General features: G+C 41.0%; 2 protein-coding genes across 2 annotated transcripts in view; both read right to left on the reverse strand.

Moving 5' to 3' along the window:
* Positions 1-5,740: 5,740 nt before the first annotated feature.
* si:dkey-21c1.4 lies at positions 5,741-11,771 on the reverse strand. The gene is made up of 5 exons (XM_034194492.1): positions 11,456-11,771; positions 7,438-8,844; positions 7,236-7,346; positions 6,417-6,533; positions 5,741-6,301 (listed from the first exon to the last, which is right to left on the reverse strand). The coding sequence occupies exons 1-5, from the start codon at positions 11,517-11,519 to the stop codon at positions 6,273-6,275; spliced, it is 1,728 nt and encodes a 575-aa protein (XP_034050383.1). The 5' UTR covers positions 11,520-11,771; the 3' UTR covers positions 5,741-6,272.
* A 4,725-nt stretch (positions 11,772-16,496) lies between these two features.
* LOC117531518 (guanine nucleotide-binding protein subunit alpha-13-like) overlaps positions 16,497-21,576 on the reverse strand; it is a 68,874-nt gene continuing 63,794 nt past the window's right edge. Inside the window, exon 5 of the mRNA XM_034194632.1 lies at positions 16,497-18,776. Within this exon, the coding sequence (XP_034050523.1) occupies positions 18,405-18,776 (372 nt within the window). The 3' untranslated portion in view covers positions 16,497-18,404. The remainder of the gene's footprint in view (positions 18,777-21,576) is intronic.

Consider the following 21,576-nt stretch of genomic DNA (forward strand, 5'->3'; position numbering starts at 1 on the left):
AAAAAAGGCGGTGGAAGCGATCAGAGTGCTGTGGCTAAATGAGCTGCTAGCCGATGCATTCACCGCATGTCGGACATTTCAAAACGTCATGGAATTTCGCCTTGTTTCTTCTAAAAACTGACTTTAGAATTATTTAAGAGGTTTTACCTTTATCATCTGATGGGTAATAATCCCATTAATCCATTTGATTGAGGTTTTTTTAAAGGGGCGGTGTCGCAAACCAAACGATCCACCCCTAAAAATTGGTCCGCCCTGCCTCCACTCTGCACTTGTCATTTCAGAGCTCAGCCGATCGTCTGAGACAGACTGTCTTCACTCATAGTGATCAAATGGATTAATGGGATTATTAACCATCAGATTACAAAGTAAAACCTCTTAAATTATTCTAAAGTCAGTTTTAAGCAGAAACAAGGCTGTTTTAAGCAGAAATGAGGTGATACTCTGTGGCACTTTGAAAAACAGTCTCTGGCCGCAAAGCTTGAATTTGTTTGTTAAATTAAACACAGATTAATTACACTAACAGTCCATTTGTTCTTACCAAAATTATTTAAATAAAAGACTCTTGAATACACTTTGTAAATGAGGATAAACAGAATGCGAACACGTGGAACTGAATTAAAATCTGCTTTGCGACAACCACTTGCCAACCCTAGAATCCAGGCCCACAGATATGAAGTTACGCAGCAGTGCTTTGTTTCTTATAATTAAGTCACATTTTTTCTTTTGTACCTTAAAGGTATACAAACCCCGACACAGACACACAACATTATTATTTTGTTGTTGTTTTTTAAAAAATCTCAACAAAAAAAATCTCACTTTTTCGTTTCAGTGTGTTTGTATCGGGGGGGTTCTAAATCCTCAGATTGAGGAAAATGTTAGTGTTTTTGTTTTAATTTTTTAAAGAAATGACAGTAAGATTAACGCTTTGTTGATGCGTTGACCAGCTTTCTGAACATGGTGTGACGTAAAGACATTTGATTAACTGTATGTATGTTTGCTGTATGTGTAGCTACCGTGACACATTTGTGTTATGCTAATCTGCACATATACACACACTGGTGTGCGAAAACAGTATGTCCGTCTGCTTTGATTGTTCCAAGTTTCTTGCTCAGTCCTCAAAGATATCAAAACGTTTAGTCGAAAGAAGCGAGTCTTCTTGTTTCGTCTTCAAGACGTTTCAGCACTCAAACAAACACTAACGGTTGTTGTCCTAGTTCTACCCATCAGAGTATCTCTAATCTGAAAATACAGGTTAGATTGGTGAAAGTTTTTTTTTTGACTTGCGTCAACGAAAGCAGAGCAGGTCTTGGAATTTCTTGACTCTATCCATTCTGTGCTCAAGGTGTACATGATATCTTGATAAAAACTCTGTGTATAAAGGTGATGTTTAATACACGAACGAGGTCATCTCAGTCAGAAATGTTCCACATAGAGCATGCTTTGATTCTAATTGTGGCCACCAGGAGGCAGTCTTTGAAAACTTCACATAGTTGAGAGTTTTGGATTAAGGTTAACTTGGTTACCCAAGTTACCTCAGGAACGCCTCAGACAAGTTTGACGGGGAGCTGTTTATTCCCACTAGGGTACAGGTTTAATCCATGAGCCTGAAGCCAGTTTTGACATCATAAGTGCCACGTAAGATGCACAGACAACACTTAGAATGCAGCCTCAGTATACTGTGGCCTACACAAAAATGTATGGTAGCCTTCCCAGGGTGGGAGCTACAGTCAGGTAGGAGTCAATGAGTGATTACCCGAGGGGCCAAGATTTATAAGTGCTGCAATCATGATGAAAAGTAAACCCAATTGTTTGTCTGATCATAAGGATTCATAAAAAGTAAGGGCTGGTGGCTAAGTGCACTTGTTTCTAGTGTGGAAGGTTCCTGGCATAAAACCTTAGCCAAATCAACATGCAGGTCCACCTTGGATCTGCTGCGGTGACCCCAAGTAAAACAAGGGAGAAGCCGAGGAGACTTACTTTTATAGGGATTTATAAGAAGTATAAGTTGGACTATCTATGACTGAATGTTATGGAGCAAAAACATAAAAAATTGTGACAAAGGTCAATTTCAGTTTGTACAGGGGTAAAAAGTTGAAGTTTCTCCAATTTGGTAAAAGGTTATACAAATTATTGATTGAGCTAATGGGTTTAATAAATGGAATTGTTTCGACTGTTGAATGGTTTAGTCTCCAAAGTAAAGCTCCAACAAAGTCTACACCCGTTGGATTCTATGACATACAACATGTTACTGCATAATGTAATTAACCAAGTGTAACTAGTTATCACATGCAAGTCTTCAAAGTAATGGTCAAACATGGTCTACACCCATTGGATTTTATGACGTCACCCAGTAATTTGAGAACTCAGCATGATGGTGCAAACTACTGTATTCCATTTTAGAACATGATTAGCTCAACCAGTAATTTGACCCCTGCAAAAACAACTGAAATTGACCTGTGTCACCATTTTTGCCCCGTAATTCCACAACATTCAGTCATAGATAGTTCAGTAATAACTTTATTATTTAATCTTCAGGATTAAATAATGTGGTGTACTTTTTAATGAAACTGGGGTATTTTTTTTTTTTTTGGCCCCTGTGTAACCCTTCATTGACCCTTACCTGTAGCTGTCAACCCTGGATGTCATCATACTTTTTTTTTGTAGGCAATGGTATAATGAGGCTAGATTGGAAGCATTTGGGCACCTAAGTGGTACAGACAACCTACTTGGCTCATGGATTAATCCTGTGAAACAGAGTACCATAAATACTTCATGAATCATAATGAAACATATTACTGTAGATTACAAGGGAATCATCCTTGTTAAAGACTAATCAAGTTGAGTTCCTTTTGACTAAACCTCTAGAGATCTTCTGCCTGAAGGAGTTTTCTCACATTAGTGTTTTTTTTTTCCTAAGCATTTCACACACTTTCTACCTTCTTCCTCTCAGCAGCCAAACCAAAACGAACGGGAGAACGTGCGATCCTGTTCAGAATCACGAGTTCCTTCAGCTGCATGGCCGAGGTCTGAAAACACTGCCCGAGTCTCCCTAAATGACAAATATTTAATTTAGCCTTGTTGTAATCTCACTCAAAGTAATCCATTCGCGGAGTTACTTTTTGGGATAAAATTTTTAGGAATCACTATTTTATGAGCAAGAAAACAAAATATAACTTGTCCAAAGCCTGCAAAATTCTCCTGGAGTTGATTCTAGCTGGTACAAGCAGTTTTCTATGAATCTGTGAAATATGTTGACAGCACCGAGGAGCCGACTGAGGGCCTTTTTGTTTTGGCTGATGCACAACACATCTTTGTTTCAGTGCCAGCGGCCGCCACAACGTGCTTTTATCTCGGCCCCGGCCCAAACAGACCTCTGGCCAGTTTGCATGGCCATTTTTGTGCCTCTGCAGCACATAGATCTAAAATGACTGTCTCACACGTGCATGTTTGGCTTGTGCACAGTGTTGACAAAACATGTGTGACGATGTTCGTAATGTATTGTGCGATTTATCCACACTCCCCCCCCCCATTAATTTTGTTGTCTCATTTCATTTGTTTTGTATTTTAAAAAAGAAACACAAAATTATTTTTTTCCCCCATGAACAAAAAAAAAACAAAACAAAAAATAAAAAAAGAAAGAAAGAAAGAATGTTGAACAGAAACTGAACTTTTTTTGTTGGTCGAGAACCATCAGGAAATAAATGGTCACGGAATGTCATTTCTTCTTTTGTAGTTTTCACGTGCTCACTACAGCATCATGGAGAGTCGACAATAAACTGGTTTTGAATACAAAGTGCTAGAGTCCGGCTCAGTAACTCTTTAGTCTCACTCCATTACTATTCAGTCAGTGTGCACAGGCTGGTACACAGAGGACACACAAGATAAACATTCCTAACAACAAACCATGCTTTTAATTCCACATATACTGATGTTTGGATTTATTGCTACTTTATATCCACACTGCTAAGATTTAAACAAGTTTGAAGGTCTGTTGGTTCCTTTTAATCTGTTTAAATGTGGAAAAGCAGACACACTGGCTAACAGTAACAGACCAACGACGACACCTAGTGGAGCCTCTGTGTTCTGCACGAGCCCCCCTCCCCATTTGTGCAAGACTATTTAAAGCACATCTCTATTGGTATTTGCTCCCAAAGTTGGCATCTTGTTGAAATTACAACACTTTTCCAGTATTGTGCTGATTAAAAAATTGAGTTTTCCTTTTGGATTCATGTTCATCATCAAATGGCGTATTTCTTTCCTGGTGGTTTTCCCCAGGCTTCCACATCGGCCGTCTTCTCCACCTGGATTCAGACAGCGTTACACTTCTTTGCACTTTAAATCAAGTCTCAAACTGGTTTTTGGTTTGTTGTCCATCTGCTCTGAATTCTGAAACATCTGCCAGAATGTGAACAGATAATAAACACCAAAAACACTTCCCAAATCAGGCAACAGTCGCAATGTCAATCACCACTAGAGACCCAGTAGCGCAGTCGGGTCCAAAAGTATCTAGACAGTGACAAATTGTGTAATTTTGGCTCAACACTGGAGCTGAAATGAAACATGTTTGTAGTGATATTCAGCTTTGGAATGAATGAATGAATATGTCTTGGAGTCCATCCATCATAGTCAATCTGTCTGGAGGAGGCAGTCCTCAAAAACTCAGGAATCACAGGAGAAGAGTCTAGTGAGGGAAGCCACCAAGACTACCACAGCCGCCTGCTGGACATGTCCGAGCATGTAGGAAATAATCCTTTCTTTATGTGTATGTTGGAAATTAGGAGCAGGAGTGGTTGCAGTTACATGTGACTTGAACGTAGCCTAGATCTGGTGGACACCAAGACCACTGCAACTTGTCTGATAATTCGCAAGCTTATCATATTCAAAAGGTGAAGTGACAGATGGCTGGACAGCACAGATAAGAAGTGCAGCAAATCATTCCATTTTGATATAAACATCCTCAAACAACAGCAAGCCGAGATTTCTGACTTCTGCCGGTCCTGAGCTGGTGTCGCAGACCGAACGGTCCCCCTAAAAATCGGTCCGCCCTGCTTTCGCATGTGTCATTAGCAACGGTTCACCGATTATCACCTCATTTCTGCTTCAAACTGCACTCCAATCATCATCTATCTCAGCGATAGATAACTGAAGCTTTTGTACAACAATCATTTCCACATAAATTCACCATTATTTCATCATAAAATATCGAGGAATGTGATCAAAACGATGCGGGTACACGGGCTAACTTTTGTGTTCACTGGGCGTCCATCATTTCAAAGCGTCACGGAATATCGCCTTGTTTCTGCTTAAAACTGACTTTAGAATAATTTAAGAGGTTTTACCTTGACCATCCGATGGTTAATAATCCCATTAATCCATTTGATCACTTTGGGTGAAGAGCCTCTATCTCAGACGTGCCGCTGTGGTCCGAAATGACCCATGCGTAGTAGAGGCAGGGCGGACCAATTTTTAGGGGGGACCATTTGCAACACAGGATTACCTCCCAAATTCAGTAGAACCTTCCATGCCCTAATATCTATCTGTGCTGCAAATTTTGTTGAGAATCCGTAAAGCAGTTTTGGCGTAATCCTTCAAAGTCTATATAAAGTGACATCTTGATCCAAAATCCAGATCCAGATCACCTTCCAAATTCAGTGGAATCTTCCATGGCCTAATATCTATGTGTGGTGAAAATTTCATAAAATCCGCGCAGCAGTTTTGACGTAGTCTTGCTAACAGATAGACAGACACAAATAAATAAATGCCGATGATTTTATTTACGTCCTTGGGGGATGCAATAAAATATTAAAGTTTACACATTGAGCTCACGTTCATTAAATACGTTCAATATGCCGCCTGAAATAAATTAAAACACTTTATTTTACCCAGTGAACAAATATTTGTTGACCTAAATCTGTTTCCCTTCACCAAATCAAATCAACAGATGACATTCAAAAACCAACATAAAATTATAGAGGATGTTATTTAAGTACAGATATACAGAGAAATAAAAAACAAGAGCAAATTACTGCTTAACTCAATCATCTGCAGTGCACAAAGACTTAGCTTTAGAAGTTCATGGAGTTAGTGAGTCATTAACTATTCCACTTAATTAGTAGTCTGCGAGGAGAACAAATGGAGATAACTACGGTCCAAACACCTGCAGAAGATTTGTGGTCTTTATCCACATGCGCCTGAAGGATGAAACATTCAGTGACACTTGGTGGCGCTATTTCCTCATGCAGGCACGCTCTTCCAACCAGCTTCCTCTGACCTCAGTGGTACTTCCTCCAACGATCACGCTCTGGTTGGGTTTGGGGTGGGTGGGTGGGGGGGGGGGGGTGCAGTCCATCACAAACATATTTCCACATCTACTGTTGTGGACTGGTACATAGATCAACAATGTAATTTACACTTACTTATATGCGGGTAGCTCCAGATGTAGCTGAGCACACAGTATCCCACTAACAGCATGCTGACTCCGCCCACGCCTCCTTTCTTCACGTCAATATACCGCCTGTAGTACCACTGCCAGCCTGTAGGGGGCAGAGAAGAGGGAACAAAAAAGTAAAAGCACAAGAACGTTTTGTCACAGCTTCACAAAAACAATATTCACATTAGAAAACTCATATCTAGGCTCAAGTCTCCCATGTGCCTTTTAGAAAACTAGGAGACCTTTAATTCCCCCCCTTTTTAAAGAAAATCTTCTCTGTGCTACTCCACCATGAAGCTGAAAACTGCTGATGCAACAGTCAAAAGTTGCAGAAGACTACAACACCTACAGAGTTGTCCTGGGTGTCTTGGTTGCTTCCCTCGATAGACTCATTCTTGCACTCAGGATTTTTTTTAAGAACTGTCTTTTAAGTATGTGATAATACCACGTTATGCAATACCAGAATGTAAAGATTTTCACTAAATTATGCAATAACAGCTGCATGTTGTAATAATCTGGCTCATTTTCTAATCAGGGTTCCTGCAGCTTCAGGAAAGACAGATTTAAGGCTATTTTAATGCTGGTCGGAATGACATTTAAGGCCAACATTACATAAACCAAAAAAGGGGGGTGGGGGGGTGGGGGTGGGCGACAAAACAATGTACATGCAATAACAATATCCTGTAAACTGCACAGTGTATAAATGAATGCAACTCTACTCACCAGGGCCTTCATTGACGTGCAACAAAAAAGTGAGACACAAAAGCAATATTTTGTGTTTGTATAAGAACGACACTGCACCGACCTCTTTGTGCCATTTCCACGATATCTCTCGGACTTCTCGGGGTTTTGCTGGCCAGCCACTCGGGCAGTTCATTCAGTCGCACCTGTCCGAGAGTCCGCCGTGTCAGAGTATCTGAAACACGTCACACACACACAAAAAAATCCTGACGCACCATCATATGTCGACACATCCTCCTCCATCCTTTGAACTGTCAAATACCAACCTTCAGTTGCATTATCAGCCGTGTTTATCTTCCCAAACTCGAGGAGTGGCCTCCCATTTGTCATCCCTTCACTGGATCTCCACGTGTCCACCCGCGCAGCACCAGATCGCTGAACGACTGGGAAAACAGACCTGGAACAGGATTCTGCTGCTCGTTCTTTAACAGTCTGTGTGAGTGATGTCTGTGTTGGGAGGACTTCTGCCATGTGATGGCCCACCTTAACGCCTTTGATCGTGGTCAGTGCCTTCAACTGGCTCACCAGAGGCAGTGGATAGTGACTGCGGACGGAATGCGCAGAGTTTAGTTCCTGCTGACGGGAACCATCATCTTGTAAATCAAACTCACACGTTCTAGTTTCCTTCTTGTTCTTGTTCGCAGTTCTCTCCACAGGTTGTGAACTGGTGCAGGACACCCAGTCTGATGGTGCTGCAGGATTTGTTCGATTCCCAACTGGAGCTGGGTCAGGATTCATACCTTGTCTATTGTTGCTGCTTAGATCATCATCAGTTTTTATCTTGCTGAAGACGTCCAGTCTGCTGGACTGACTACTGCCTTTAGACCGGCCTAAAGCAGCTTTAACATCCTGGAGGATAATCCTGGCCTGATGACCGTTTCCTGGACTCCAGAAACTCTCAATCCCAGGTAAATCCTCCTTATTCTCCTCACACAGCCAGTTTGTGTCTCCTGCACAAGGTCTTGGTCTATCTTCCTTCCCTTTTGAGTCAAGGGAAGCAGAAGAAGCTTCAGTTGTGGGAACTGCCTGAGTAGCCTTGTCCTTTGATCTCTTTTTGAGGGGCCTTGTGGGTTTGGTGTTTGAGGATAAAGAGGTGTTATGTGGAACTTTGTCTGGGTTAGCTTTGGTCTCAGTCTGGGGTGTGGCTCTGGAGATGGTGGAGTTCGTCAGCAGGTCCACAAAGGCAGATCTTGTTCCTTGTGGTGAGCCGTTGGAAAACTGTTTTGACTTTGAAGCTTCTGCCAGTGATTGGATTCTTTTTTCTTCTGGCTCAGGTAAAGAGACTGACAGAGGGGGGGATGATGGTACAGTGGCTGCCGTGATGTAATCAGTCAACTTTTGTTTCTTCTTCTTAGCTGAAGGAGGTGAATTTGAACTCGGGGATGATAGCAAAGTTGATGACTGTGTTGTATTCTCTGTTAACGGCGGTGTTATGTTTGATTCCTTTTTACTCATCTTTGTTTGTTGCTCTGCTGCCACCAACGGCACCTTCCTGGATTTAGTTCCCTTTGCTGATGTTTTGGACAAGACGACACCCGTTGACAGCAATGGCGAGGATGTCTTCTGATTTGTGGAGTCATTTTGCTCTGTTGGAGGATTATGTGCTGCTGCCTTGCAGTGAGGTAGATGGGCCTTCAATCTTTTGAATGTTTTTCCACAGAACGGGCAAACCTCTATGAAGAAACAGATCAATGTGATGGTGAATATACATCTTGTCCTACTTCAAAATACAGTCAGGTGCACAAGTACTTGTATTTGAACAGTGACCTTTTATTTTAAACCTGCATGTCAGAAAAGCAGCAATAGCAGGGTATTATTTCCACAAGAGTGTGGCCAAGATAAGTCAAAAACGGCTGGATGAATTTCCTTTGAACATGGTGGGAATAGTATTTGGACAGATATCTGAAAGTGATTAGATTTTGAAGTAGTTTGGTCAAAGATCATGGAAAACATGGTCTGAAAAACGTTTTTTGTATATCTCAACAACCAAGAAGCCTAGATAGACAATCTAAAGCTTATATTCTTCTTCTTTCGCCTGCTGCCGTTTGGGGTCGCCACAGCAGATCAATCGTTTCCACCTCACCTTATCCTCTGTATCGTCCTTTGTCACACCAACCACCTGCATGACCTCCCTTAGCACAGCCATAAACCTTCTCTTTGGCCTCCCTCTTCTCCTCCTGACTGGTGGCTCCATCCTCAGCATCCTTCTCCCTATATACCCTGGGTCCCTCCTCTGCACATGTCCAACCATCTCAATCTCACCTCTCTGACTTTTGTCTCCAAACGGTCCCACCTGAGCCATCACGCTGATATGTTCATTCCTAATCCTGTCCACCCTCATCACTCCCAAAAATAATCGCAACATCTTCAGCTCTGCCACCTCCAGCTCTGCCTCCTGTCTTTTTGTTAGTGCTACCGTCTCTAAGCTGTACAACATAGCTGGTCTCACTACTGTTTTGTAAACTTTCCCCTTTACTCTTGCAGATATTCTTCGGTCACAAATCACTCCTGCCACCTTTCCAACCCACTCCACCCTTAGTGCACTCTCTTCTTCACCTCTCTTCCACACTCTCCATTACTTTGAACAGTTGACCACAAGTATTTAAACTCATCTACTTTCACTACTTCCACTCCTTGTAACTGCACTATTCCACTGGGCTCCCTCTCATTCACACACATGACTTGCTCCTACTGACTTTCATTCCACTTCTCTCCAGAGCATAGCTCCGCATTTCCAGGCTAGTCTCAACTCGCTGTCTACTCTTGCTACAGATCACAATATCATCTGCAAACATCATAGTCCATGGAGACTCCCACCTGATCTCATCCGTCAACCTGTCAATCACTACTGCGAACAACAATGGACTCAGAGTTGATCCTTGGTGTAATCCCACCTCCACCCTGAATGAGTCTGACACTCCTACAGCACATCTCACCACTGTCACACTATTCTTGTGCCTGTCCTGCACTACCCTCACATACTCTAGACTTTCTCACACAATACCACAAGCCTTCTCTTGGCACCCTGTCACAATCTTTCTCTAAATCCACAAACACACAATGCAACACCTTCTGGCCCTCTCTATACTTATCCAATTTCTGCCTCGCGACCGATTGGGATGGAAATTTAATTTGTACTCTGCATGGTTATTTTGGCTTCTTTTACACTGGATGCCCTTCCTGACGCAACCCTACTTTTACCCGGGCTTGGGACCGGCAGAGTGTATTGGCTGCACACCCCCATGTGGCTCAGTTAACAATCTAAAGCATATATTATTCAGCAAAATATGTGTGATTGATTGGTATGAATGACCTCATAGTGAAGTCACAAATAGTCTAAATAAACAATTTACAGACATATATTTACTAGAACATTGGTATTGTGGTATATGCATCAGACCTCTGGTGTCTTACATTGTAATTTTTCTTCTGTACATCATCTCCAAGAAGTTTAAATGACATTTGTAATCGACTGTGAATCACAGCCTTTTATAGTGTACACAGCCCTTCCGTTTTCAGAGCCTAGAACTAACCTGTCAAATAAAATGTAAGGATTATTGTGAATACAAATCATCACAAAGTCAGAGGATGGATACATGAACATTTCCCAGTCATGGAATATGTCCTAGACTTCACTGATATCAGCTATTAAGAAATGTGGTGTGGTCCTTTGTGGTACATCTTAAGTAATAGTAGGCAATGGTTAAAAATGGATGGACACTGAGATTGAGGGAAGCCACCAAAACACCCATGATAACTCTGAAGGTTGCTGTGATGGGATAAACTAGGGTTGGTATAACTTTTGGTGCAGCTTCACAATGGAGTACAACAAACTTTAATAAAAGAAAACAGATCACATCAAGACTCAGGTTTTCTGTGTACATTCTAGCAAACAAAAGCTGAAATTTCACATCTGTTTTTTAAGAATATCCCTCCCTGTTCCTCTCCACTATGGAGCTGTACATCCGATGATGCAACACTCCAAACTTGCACAAGCAGAGTTTCACCAACCAGACCCAGAAGTCGAGAACTCCTTCAGATTTGCCATAAATGACCTGGAGCTTCCCTCACCAGTCTCTATCAAATTAAAACTAAAATGTATGTGCTACAATGACATCTTGTTTCATTTCAGTGTAATTGTGGTGATGCACAGAGGCAAAATAATAATAAAAAAATGTTACTATGTCCAAATACTACTGTACTTGTCCCAACACGGATATTATCGCTTTGCCCTCTTGTCACGTGACGTTTGTTTTTGAGTGAGAAAGTGTTTTTGTCACTTACCTGGGCTCATTTTGCACGTGCCTGAGCAGCTACCCAGAATAATGCGTGCTCCAAATGTTATCATTCATTTTAGCAATATACAGTCTTTTTTTATCAGCATTAACCGGTCTGTAAAGTTAAATTTATCCCATCAACGGCTCGTGTTAATACTTTTTAAGTCAACACGTTTTCTCGCCGCGTAAAGACCCTTTAGGTAGCAAGACAAAAGCCTGAACATAAATCACAAAACCGTCCCCAAAATACTCCGATATTACCAAACTTTTGATGTTCAAAATGGATGCCTGTGAGATGGTTTATAACGGGACTCTACACGTTATTACAGTAATTCTGAGACTTGTTAGCGCAATAGTAGGCGCGGCGTCAGCTTCACAAACCAAGATAACTCTCTCCCGCCCACTTCCGGGTTTGAATTATGATCTGAAGGTGGAACTCGAACTACTTTCGAAAGCGAAGTTCAAACTACAAAATCCTAATTTTTGGACAAACAATGCAAACAACGCAATATTTTCCTCATTTCAGATCAACCGCAAACATAAATCAAAGCTAGTGACCTAACCTGCATCAATTTTGGGCTCTTGCCCATTTTTAATAAAGTTTGTTTTGTTTGGGGGGGTGCTAATTTTATTTCAACGCAACAATTAAACTACGTACATGGTAGCGCATACACAGACCGCCTCTTGACATTCCCCTTTACATATGATTTTTGACTTACTTTTTAAAATTTGGCTGCACATTCATGATGCACCCAGTAGGTGGCAGCACAGCAGGCAATGTCCTTGTTACGTGGACTGGAACATTTTTGAAACATTTTAGGAGTTTGTCCTTAGTAATTCGGAATACAGACAAAAACGTTTGGTGTTCCTTAATACCAGTTTAACTTTCCTGTTCCATACATGTCAAGTTATACGGATTTTTCTGAGTTTCAGTGCCATACGAACGTACAAATAAAGTCTTACGGATATTCAGGGTTTGGTCTGCAGCGGCTCTGTAATCAACCGTTTCTGCAGCGCAACTCCACTTTGATGCGTGAACCAAATGAAGCAATGCTTCGATTCACTAACTCATTGGTTCTTTGATTCGCTGCTCTTCAGAAACGGCAAGTCCGCTTCTTAACTCCTCTCAAAGCCATTAAAATATCGTGAGTCACTTTTGTGTGGATTAAAGTCACTAACTGGGACGCTTGTCTTGTAGTCAAGAAGCGAGAATCGTCCTCCGTTACGTTGTCTGCTGAGACAGAGTCCGTTCGGAATTAATAACTTCAAAACTAATTGCCGCTTTAAATAAAATGACACCTCTTTAAAACGTTGTATTACAGACAAGAAAGTACAATCGACTAAAACGTGTTTTTTTCTTCCCAAAATGAGACGTCCTGCATTCTTTATGAATTAAACTGATGCTGATGTGAAGCACAGCGAGATGTAAGAGCTCAGCTCAGATGTATGGAAAGACATTCATGCCAATAATGTCTGAAAGAAAACGCTTTTGACAAGAACTACAGATTTTGTTTACTCCTATTTATCAAGGATCCACCATGAAGAGTTTATGTCAAAAGTTTAAGGATCCAGTGACCAATTTCATATTTATTTACTTTATTCAATTTATTTTTAACGATTTTATTAATGTATTTCCATTAGTGACAGACAGTTCTTGTTTCTGTAAAAAATAACTCAATTTGACACACTCAGTTTGATCAAATTCAGCTTGACACATGAATACTAGATCGCTATTGTTTGAAATTCAACTGTGGAGGAAATACTAATGATCCTGACTTTAATGTCATTGCGGCAACTCATAGTTTGTGGACAAAAACCCAGTTTTGTGACACCGCTATGCGGTTGTGTGTACTGTAATAAAACTGATTTTGGTGCGATTTGGAGGTTATAAGGATTTTGTGTTGATTTTATGGATTTTCTCACTTGGTTATACAGGTGGACCCTCAAAGGGGTTGACATGCTGTTCCGTCGTAGATTTCATCTCATATATGCCGACACAGCGGGAATCTTATTTCTTATTACAAATTTAAGTTAATGTCAGTTCACAAAGATGAGCAGGTGACAGACATATTTGTGGTAGTTATTCTCAAAGTATGGGCCGCAGCCCCCTAATGGGCCATGAGAGGTCATTAAAATAAACTGCAGCATCTTAATTTTCAATTTCAGAATAAAAAAAAAAAAAAAAAAGATTTCAAGAGTGTATTCGGAAGCAATAAAACCACGGGTCAGAAAAATGAAAACAATTTGAAGCCATATTTAACGTGTTTGCATATATATATATATATATATATATATATATACACACACACACAAAACCAGTCAAAAGTTTGAGCACTTTCCCATTCAATTAAATGGACGTGTGCTAATCAAAATTGCCTTTTCAATTGAACTGGTGCAAATGTCAAAAAACTGACCTTTGCACCAGCTCTGAGATTTCAGGATAATGTTACCAGCGCAACGAAAAACAGAATTAGAGAACACAAGATTTTAACTATGGGCAGGTGTAATACCAGCTGGGGGTGAAAATGTTTATTATTTACTAAGGTTGGCCTGCAGCTGCACACAAACCTTATTTCTTAATTCTCTTGTCAATGGAAAAACTGAACCTTCACCATTGTTAGGGTTTACTACCTGCAAAAACAAACGCCAAACACCTCTGTCCAGCAACATCAGGACTCCAAAAGCTCTTCCCAGGTGTGCCCATTAGGGACACAACGTTTTTGGAACCCCATAGTCCTGTATCATCTTTGGTAAGTTTTTAGCTAGAAAACAATGAAAATCTTTTTTTTTTTTGTATTTCATCAAAAAAGTTCACCCATGGCTAACTTTGAAATTTTCATACTCTGTTGCATTTGGGTGGATTTCCAAAATCTAGAACCCTGGTTGAATAATAAAAAGTTTTTGGAAATCCACCCAAATTTCAAAGTTAGTCATGGGTGATTTTTTTTTTGGATGAAATACACACAGCACCCTGCTCCCCCAAAACCCCCATTGATTTTCTAACAAAACCTAATCAGAGGAGGACGATGGGGTTGTAAAAAAGTTGTTCTTACAGTGCCCATCTCACAGATTGAGGTCCTGGAGACACAAATGTCATTGGTGAGGTAAACCCCAGGGATGGATCTGGTGGCGATGGATCCCCCTCACCAGCCAAAACAAACAAACAAACAAAACCATCCTGAATTTAACACTGATGTCCGAGAAGTTAAATAGATTTGGAGGGGGAAAAATTCCTAGATTGGATTTTGATCTAAATAAAATCTTATTCCAAGACTGTTCTGAGTTAGATAACTGATGACTATTTGTGTAACACATAGATACTTCTCATGCTTGCAGAGTTGAATTTTCAAGTGAGACTTTATTGCTGTACTTCAGATTCATTTCAGGTGTTGAAAAATACTCAGATTAAGGTTTTGGCCTTTTTTTAATTTAAATTGTCCATCAACTTAACCCATTAATAGTTGCAAAAACTATCAATATCACATTGTAACATCTAAACAGAAAAAAACAAGGAAAAGCAATCGTGGACTGTGGATGAAAGTCACATTCAGTGATGAATCTCGAATCTGCATTGGGCGAGGTGATGATGCTGGAACTTTTGTTTGGTGCCGTTCCAATGAGATTTATAAAGATGACTGCCTGAAGAGAACATGTAAATTTCCACAGTCATTGATGATATGGGGCTGCATGTCAGGTAAAGGTACTGGGGAGATGGCTGTCATTACATCATCAATAAATGCACAAGTTTACGTTGATATTTTGGACACTTTTCTTATCCCATCAATTGAAAGGATGTTTGGGGATGATGAAATAATTTTTCAAGATGATAATGCATCTTGCAATAGAGAAAAAACTGTGAAAACATTCCTTGCAAAAAGACACATAGGGTCAATGTCATGGCCTGCAAATAGTCCAGATCTTAATCCAATTGAAAATCTTTGGTGGAAGTTGAAGAAAATGGTCCATGACAAGGCTCCAACCTGCAAAGCTGATCTGGCAACAGCAATCAGAGAAAGTTGGAGCCAGATTGATGAAGAGTACTGTTTGTCACTCATTAAGTCCATGCCTCAGAGACTGCAAGCTGTTATAAAAGCCAGAGGTGGTGCAACAAAATACTAGTGATGTGTTGGCGCGTTCTTTTGTTTTTCATGATTCCATAATTTTTTCCTCAGAATTGAGTGATTCCATATTTTTTCCCTCTGCGTGGTCTAAAAAAGTAACTGTTACTGACTGCCACAATTTTTTTTTCCTGATTTCTTATAGTGTTTCTTAAAGCCAGAAAGTTGCCATTTGAAATGACTTCAGTTTTGTGTCATGTCTTTGATCTTTTTTTTTCTACAAAATTAAACAACTGAATGAACATTCTCCGAGGCCGGTGATTCCATAATTTTTGCCAGGGGTTGTATAATCATCACATGTAAAGACTGACATGGCCACAATTAACTAATTATAAGCAACAGTGTTTTTCTACGTCAACAGCACATATACGACACACGCGTTACTTTAAATTTTCAAACGCTCTGTCCATATGAGTTTTTGGAACCAAATGACCCAAAAATTATACTGTCATGGTTTATTCCATGTATATTTCCATATTCAATGCAAAAATTTATAGATTTCAAAAATTTTTGAAATAACACCCCTCCCTAATAGTAAGTCCCTTCGGCTGCTCTCGTTTTCACTCAGCAAATCCGAGGTGGATCTGGATGTTGAATGGGCAGAAGTTCTACGCCAGATGCCCTTCCTGACGCAACTCCACATTACATGGAGAAATGTGGCAGGGGTGGGGTTTGAACCAGGAAACCTCCGCACTGAAACAAAGTGCACTAAGGCAAAAAAGTAAAATCTTGTAGGTAAAACAGTGATCAGGGTAATTAACAGAGCATAAACTTTTATAGAAGCATATAAAACAATCTGGCAAAAGCTGACAGTTAAAACCTGTATATTTTTATATTTCCATTACATGGATTTAAAATTTTAGCTTGGAAATTCCACACACACGCACACCACCCTTTAACAATCAGTGCTGCAATTAGAAGAGACTAATATCCTTATAAAAGTGTATTTTATTGATAGATTTAGAGTGGCATGAGACTTGACACAGGAATTTCAGAAGGTGATGACAAGTACACACAAAATCTACAGTAAAATTTATCTTCATTGGAAAAGCAGTGATTTGAAACATTCAGAATTGGAAACATATTTGAAACATTCAGAATTGGAAACATGAAATTTCTACAACCATTTACAGATGGAGATAAACCTAAATATTTACATGGCAACAGAATACAGTATTTACAAGGTCAGAACTGGAAGCAAAACTGAGCTTTATTCTTGGAGTAAAACTACAGACTGCTGATGTCAACAGTCCCAAGAGAACAAGCCATTTGGTGGACAACCACATTTAGTCTGCCAAGGAGTGAAGATGTGAAAAGGGTTTCCCCCCCCCCCCGACTAGTTTGCTTCGGCAAAAAATTCAAACATTTTATTTTCATTATTTTAAACGGAAAACCTCAAAACTTTTGTCAGACACTTGAACTCTGCACAGAGATGTGATGGGTTAAATTACCCCAATGGGTGGATTAAGTATATCCAGAAAATCTCTGTACATCTATTAACAAACATTCATCAATCATAGAAAAGGAGGAGTTTCTGTCCTTTTGAAAGGAGTCGAACCCCAGGGGGGAGAGAGAGGGAGGGGCTCCTGGGGCAACAATCAGGGTACCACTTACCACAGAGCTAACTTTACTCAAGTCTGGCAGAGTTCTGTTGCTCTGTCACCCAGAAAAGCACTCAGCTCCTCAGTTACCACCAACGCCGTCGTCATTAACGCTGGTTCCGATTCAACCCTGAGAAAACAGCAGACTGCATGTTCACTTGTTGCACACCTGCCTGTTATGCCAATGTGGTCGCATGTGCACGTAATTGCACAGGTCGATATAATTTGCCATCTGAGCTACCCGAAACAAAGTAGAAATTCACTAAAAATGCACAAAACAGATTTGCATTTTACTAATTTGAAAAACTGTAGATTAACCTTAATTGAAAATTAAGGGGAACAAAATACAGGTACAAGTGCAGGACTTAGAGAGGATGTAAGTCTATGCTCAAACGTCACATGTTGCGGTTCTTTATTGTGGTTTTCTAAAGACAAGGTGCCAGTTCGCACTAAATCTTGAGCTGTACTGATGGATCTTGCCGTTAAATATTTGACAGAATTGGTGTGAGATCTGCCCAATTGTTGTGGTTGTTTGGAAGGAGAAACAATGTCACATTGAGGGAACGCAACTTCTTGAGAACACAGCAGTTCGTTCACGAACTCGTAAGGACTACAAGAGCCTTAAAACATGACACCTATTAAATCACACGAACAGCCCAATACAGCTGTGTGAATTTAGATTTTAACTCAACAGTAGATTACAGATGAGTACATTAATCAGCAAATGCTACTTTTCAGACAAGACCTTGGTGAACTTTAACCATTAGTAACTACGCTGATTAAAAGCTCTTAGAACTTGTAAACAAAGTTATTAATTCACTGTGGCAGCTGTTACTTGTAAGCCACATCTCAAACAATCACTTGATACTCAAAACGCTTGGCAGCACTTAGGTTCGTGCTAAATATTACAGGCTTTCTAAGCTATGTACTGGCACCCTGCGAGTCGAAAAGCCCCAATTTATGGAGTACGGAAGCTTTCTGGGGGGACGACGAGGCAGCAGATGCCAGACCTCAGGTCTACCCGACTGACTCCTGCCTCTACTAAACCGTGAACTAACAAGAAGGCCAACTCTTCAAACGAAGAGAGTAGAACAGAAATAAGTACAAAAAAAAGAGACTGAAGCAGAGTGATGAATTCTATCTGGTTCTTCTGAGGCTGGTCTTTCCCAAGTCCTCTTAAGGAGCAAAGGGTGGTTTGTCCCCATTCAGGTCCTCTATTTTCACAGGTTGACAGGGGTCATTGGAGCATCAGCTGTTTGAGGTTGTCATGGAGAATGGTGTCTTTGACATCGCGGAACACCAGCCTGATGTTCTCAGTGTTGATCGCTGTGGTGAAGTGATGGTAAAGGGGCTTCTGGGTGGACTCTCGTCTCTTGGCACGGAAACACTCTACCATGAAAGCCTGGATGTCCAGCAGGCTGTGCTCGGGCCCGGTGTAGTCAGGAAAATAGTCCTTGAGCGGAACCGTCTTCACTTTCTCCTCCAGCAGGTCTGTCTTGTTGAGAAAAAGGATGATTGACACATTGGCGAAGACGCGGTTGTTGACGATGGTCTCAAAAATGTTGAGCGATTCCCGCAGCCGGTTGGTCTGCCTGTCCTCCATCAACACCTGGTGAAGAAGAAACAGACAATCAGTACTGACAGTAGTGACGCAACTATGAGAGACTTCGCTGCTGCGCTGGCTGATGGTTCAAAGTCACAGGAAAGCAAAAATCATCTGAGATGCTGATGTTGAGAAGGTCCGTCTTTAGTCTGGAGATGAGCTGATAATGTAGTCAAAAAAGTGGTGTGACAGCACAGGAGACCACACCGATTAGAAAAATTTCAGGGTATCGAAATATTACCCTATACGGCTGTCAACCAAGAAGGAGGACACTAATCCAGCTTGAGGTTTCTTGCTTGAGATTTTCCTTACCACTGTCGCCTATGTGCTTGCTCTAGGTGTTGGTAAAGTTAGACCTTACTTGTGTGAAGCCCCTTGAGGCAACTCTGTTGTGATTTGGCGTTATATAAATGAAAATAAATTGAAATTGAAAATCCAGAACTGGCACACAAACATTTGTCTTGATGGCCAAATCTAAACTTTGTCTTTTGTCTACACTTTTCTCAGAAAAACAAAAGCTGAGCCTTTGCATTTTTTAAATGTAAATTTTAGACGAATGTTTTACTCCAAGGTCAACACTCGTTCAGGTAAGGGTGACAATACGCTCTCTTAAAGGGTGGATGAGGTCACATTTCTATCTGATTCCCCCAACACCATTCATTCTTCAGCTTTCACTCTGACATATTGGTGGATATTTGAGATGAAAGTTTGTGAATACCCGTTTGTTAATGTTGATCCAGATGCTTTGGCTTAATTCTTTTCCTGCTCGTAAACACAGTGAGGTTCTAATATTCTATCTTGCTTAAATGATGCATAATATGCCCTTTTAAAGAAAAGAGAGAAAAAGGAAAATGCCTTCAACATTTTCACAGCACTCAGCATGCTTCACCTACATTAAACATTTGATGAAACATTCAATTTGAAGCAATCTGACCATTTTTCCCACCGAGCCAGTTTTGCACTGAGCAACAAACCCACATATCAGCAAACACACATTAAAATAGTGCATATAGACACAGCAATGAGGCCTTATCAAAAAGTCACCAAATATTATCTGTGAGAACACTGATAAATGTGTCCGATACGTGCGCCTGCTGGTGTGTGAAATGGAAATGAACCGCCATGGCAATGACTGACAGAAAGCTTTTTTCCTGTGGTGACCTCATCTGTTCTGCTGTTCTTTTTTCTACAAACGTTTGAATGGACATTGTAAATACGAGTTGGCTGTGAACTGCTCTGCTGCTGCAGGTAGTAAAGTTAAATGTGCAACGCTACTGCTCATAACTAATTTACCTGAATGTTTTTCACAATAAAAGCGCTTGTAACATAAAAGCAGTGGCAGCTGCATAGCAAAGACTTTTCCTGTGTGTTTTTTCAAAAACCATATGGATATGAATCACGTGTGATTACATCAGACATGCTTGAACCCTCGTGGGCATGCAAGAGTTTTTTCACGGCTGTCGGTTATGTCATTCGCCTGTGGGCAGTCTCTGAGTGAGGAGTGGCCCACCCTCTCGTCGATTTTTTCATTGTTTAGGAATGGCTCAGAGACTGCTGCTTTGTTTGATAAAACTTTTTTCAAAACTGTAAGGCACAACTGAGTGGACACCATTCGATAAATTCAGCTGGTTTTCGTTGAAAATTTTAACGGCTGATGAGAGATTTTGGTCTGGTAGTGTTGCCGTAAGGACAGCCCACGGTGCCTGACGGCGATCTGCACTCTGAGGCGGCGTCATCTCGCTGTTTCAAGTTGAAAACTTCCACATTTCAGGCTCTGTTGACCCAGTAAGCCGTCAGAGAACAGAGAACTTTCAGAAGAAGTCGGCATGAGGAGTTTATGCGGACATTCCACTGTTAAAGGTCATTTTGTAATGAAAACGTGCAGGCAGAGTCGCATGTCGGGCCGCACCCGACCGCGGGGGGTCGCAACAGGAAAAACACCTCCGTTGAAAACCTTAACAGACAAGTTGGAACATGCCCAACTGTTAAACAATTTCTCAGTTACTCACTTGTTGAAAGCCATCAAAAGCCGCCTGAATTTTACAAATGGTTTTCAACACGGAGGTGTTTTTCCTGTCGCGGCGCACACAGATTCGCAGCGTCGTCACGGAAACGATTCGGCGAATTTGCGCGCACGTTCTTTCATTACTAAATGACCTTTAACAGTGGAATGTCCGCATAAACTCCTCATGCCGGCCTCTTCTGAATCTTCTCTGTTCTCTCACGATGTCCTGGGTCAACAGAGCCTTAAATTAGGATGATTTCAGCTCGAAACAGCCAGATGACGTCGCCTGGGAGCGCTGCGCGACGTCCCGCTCCGTGGGAAGTCCTTAAAGCGACAGAAACACCCCATAATCTCTCATCAGCCGTTAAACTTTTCATTGAAAACCACCTGAATTTCTCGAATAGTGTCCACTCGGATATTCCTCACAGATCCTGAAAAAAGTTTGATAAAGCAACGCGCGCCGTCTCGAGCAGCGTCTCAAACAAAGGAATTCAGCCGAGAGGGCTGGACCAGTGCTCACTCAAAGCCTGCCCACAGGGAAATGACGTCACCGACATGCGTGAAAAAACTCACGCATGCGCACGTCATTCAAATCCATATACTTTTTTTTTTTTTTAATAAAACTGCCGGTTAGTTTTATAAGATACCTCGTATACTTTATCCATCCTTGTGGATGTGACCATGGTAACAAAGCCATCCTAGTAGAAACACTGCAATGTGCGCTGGAGCAATGTTTTAACAAGCTGTTTATGACAGCTGGACAAAACAGCGTAAACAAAACTCTGGAAGTGGAGCAGACTT

The sequence above is a fragment of the Thalassophryne amazonica genome, chromosome 18 (assembly GCF_902500255.1).
Source record: "Thalassophryne amazonica chromosome 18, fThaAma1.1, whole genome shotgun sequence".
NCBI classification, from domain to species: domain Eukaryota; kingdom Metazoa; phylum Chordata; class Actinopteri; order Batrachoidiformes; family Batrachoididae; genus Thalassophryne; species Thalassophryne amazonica.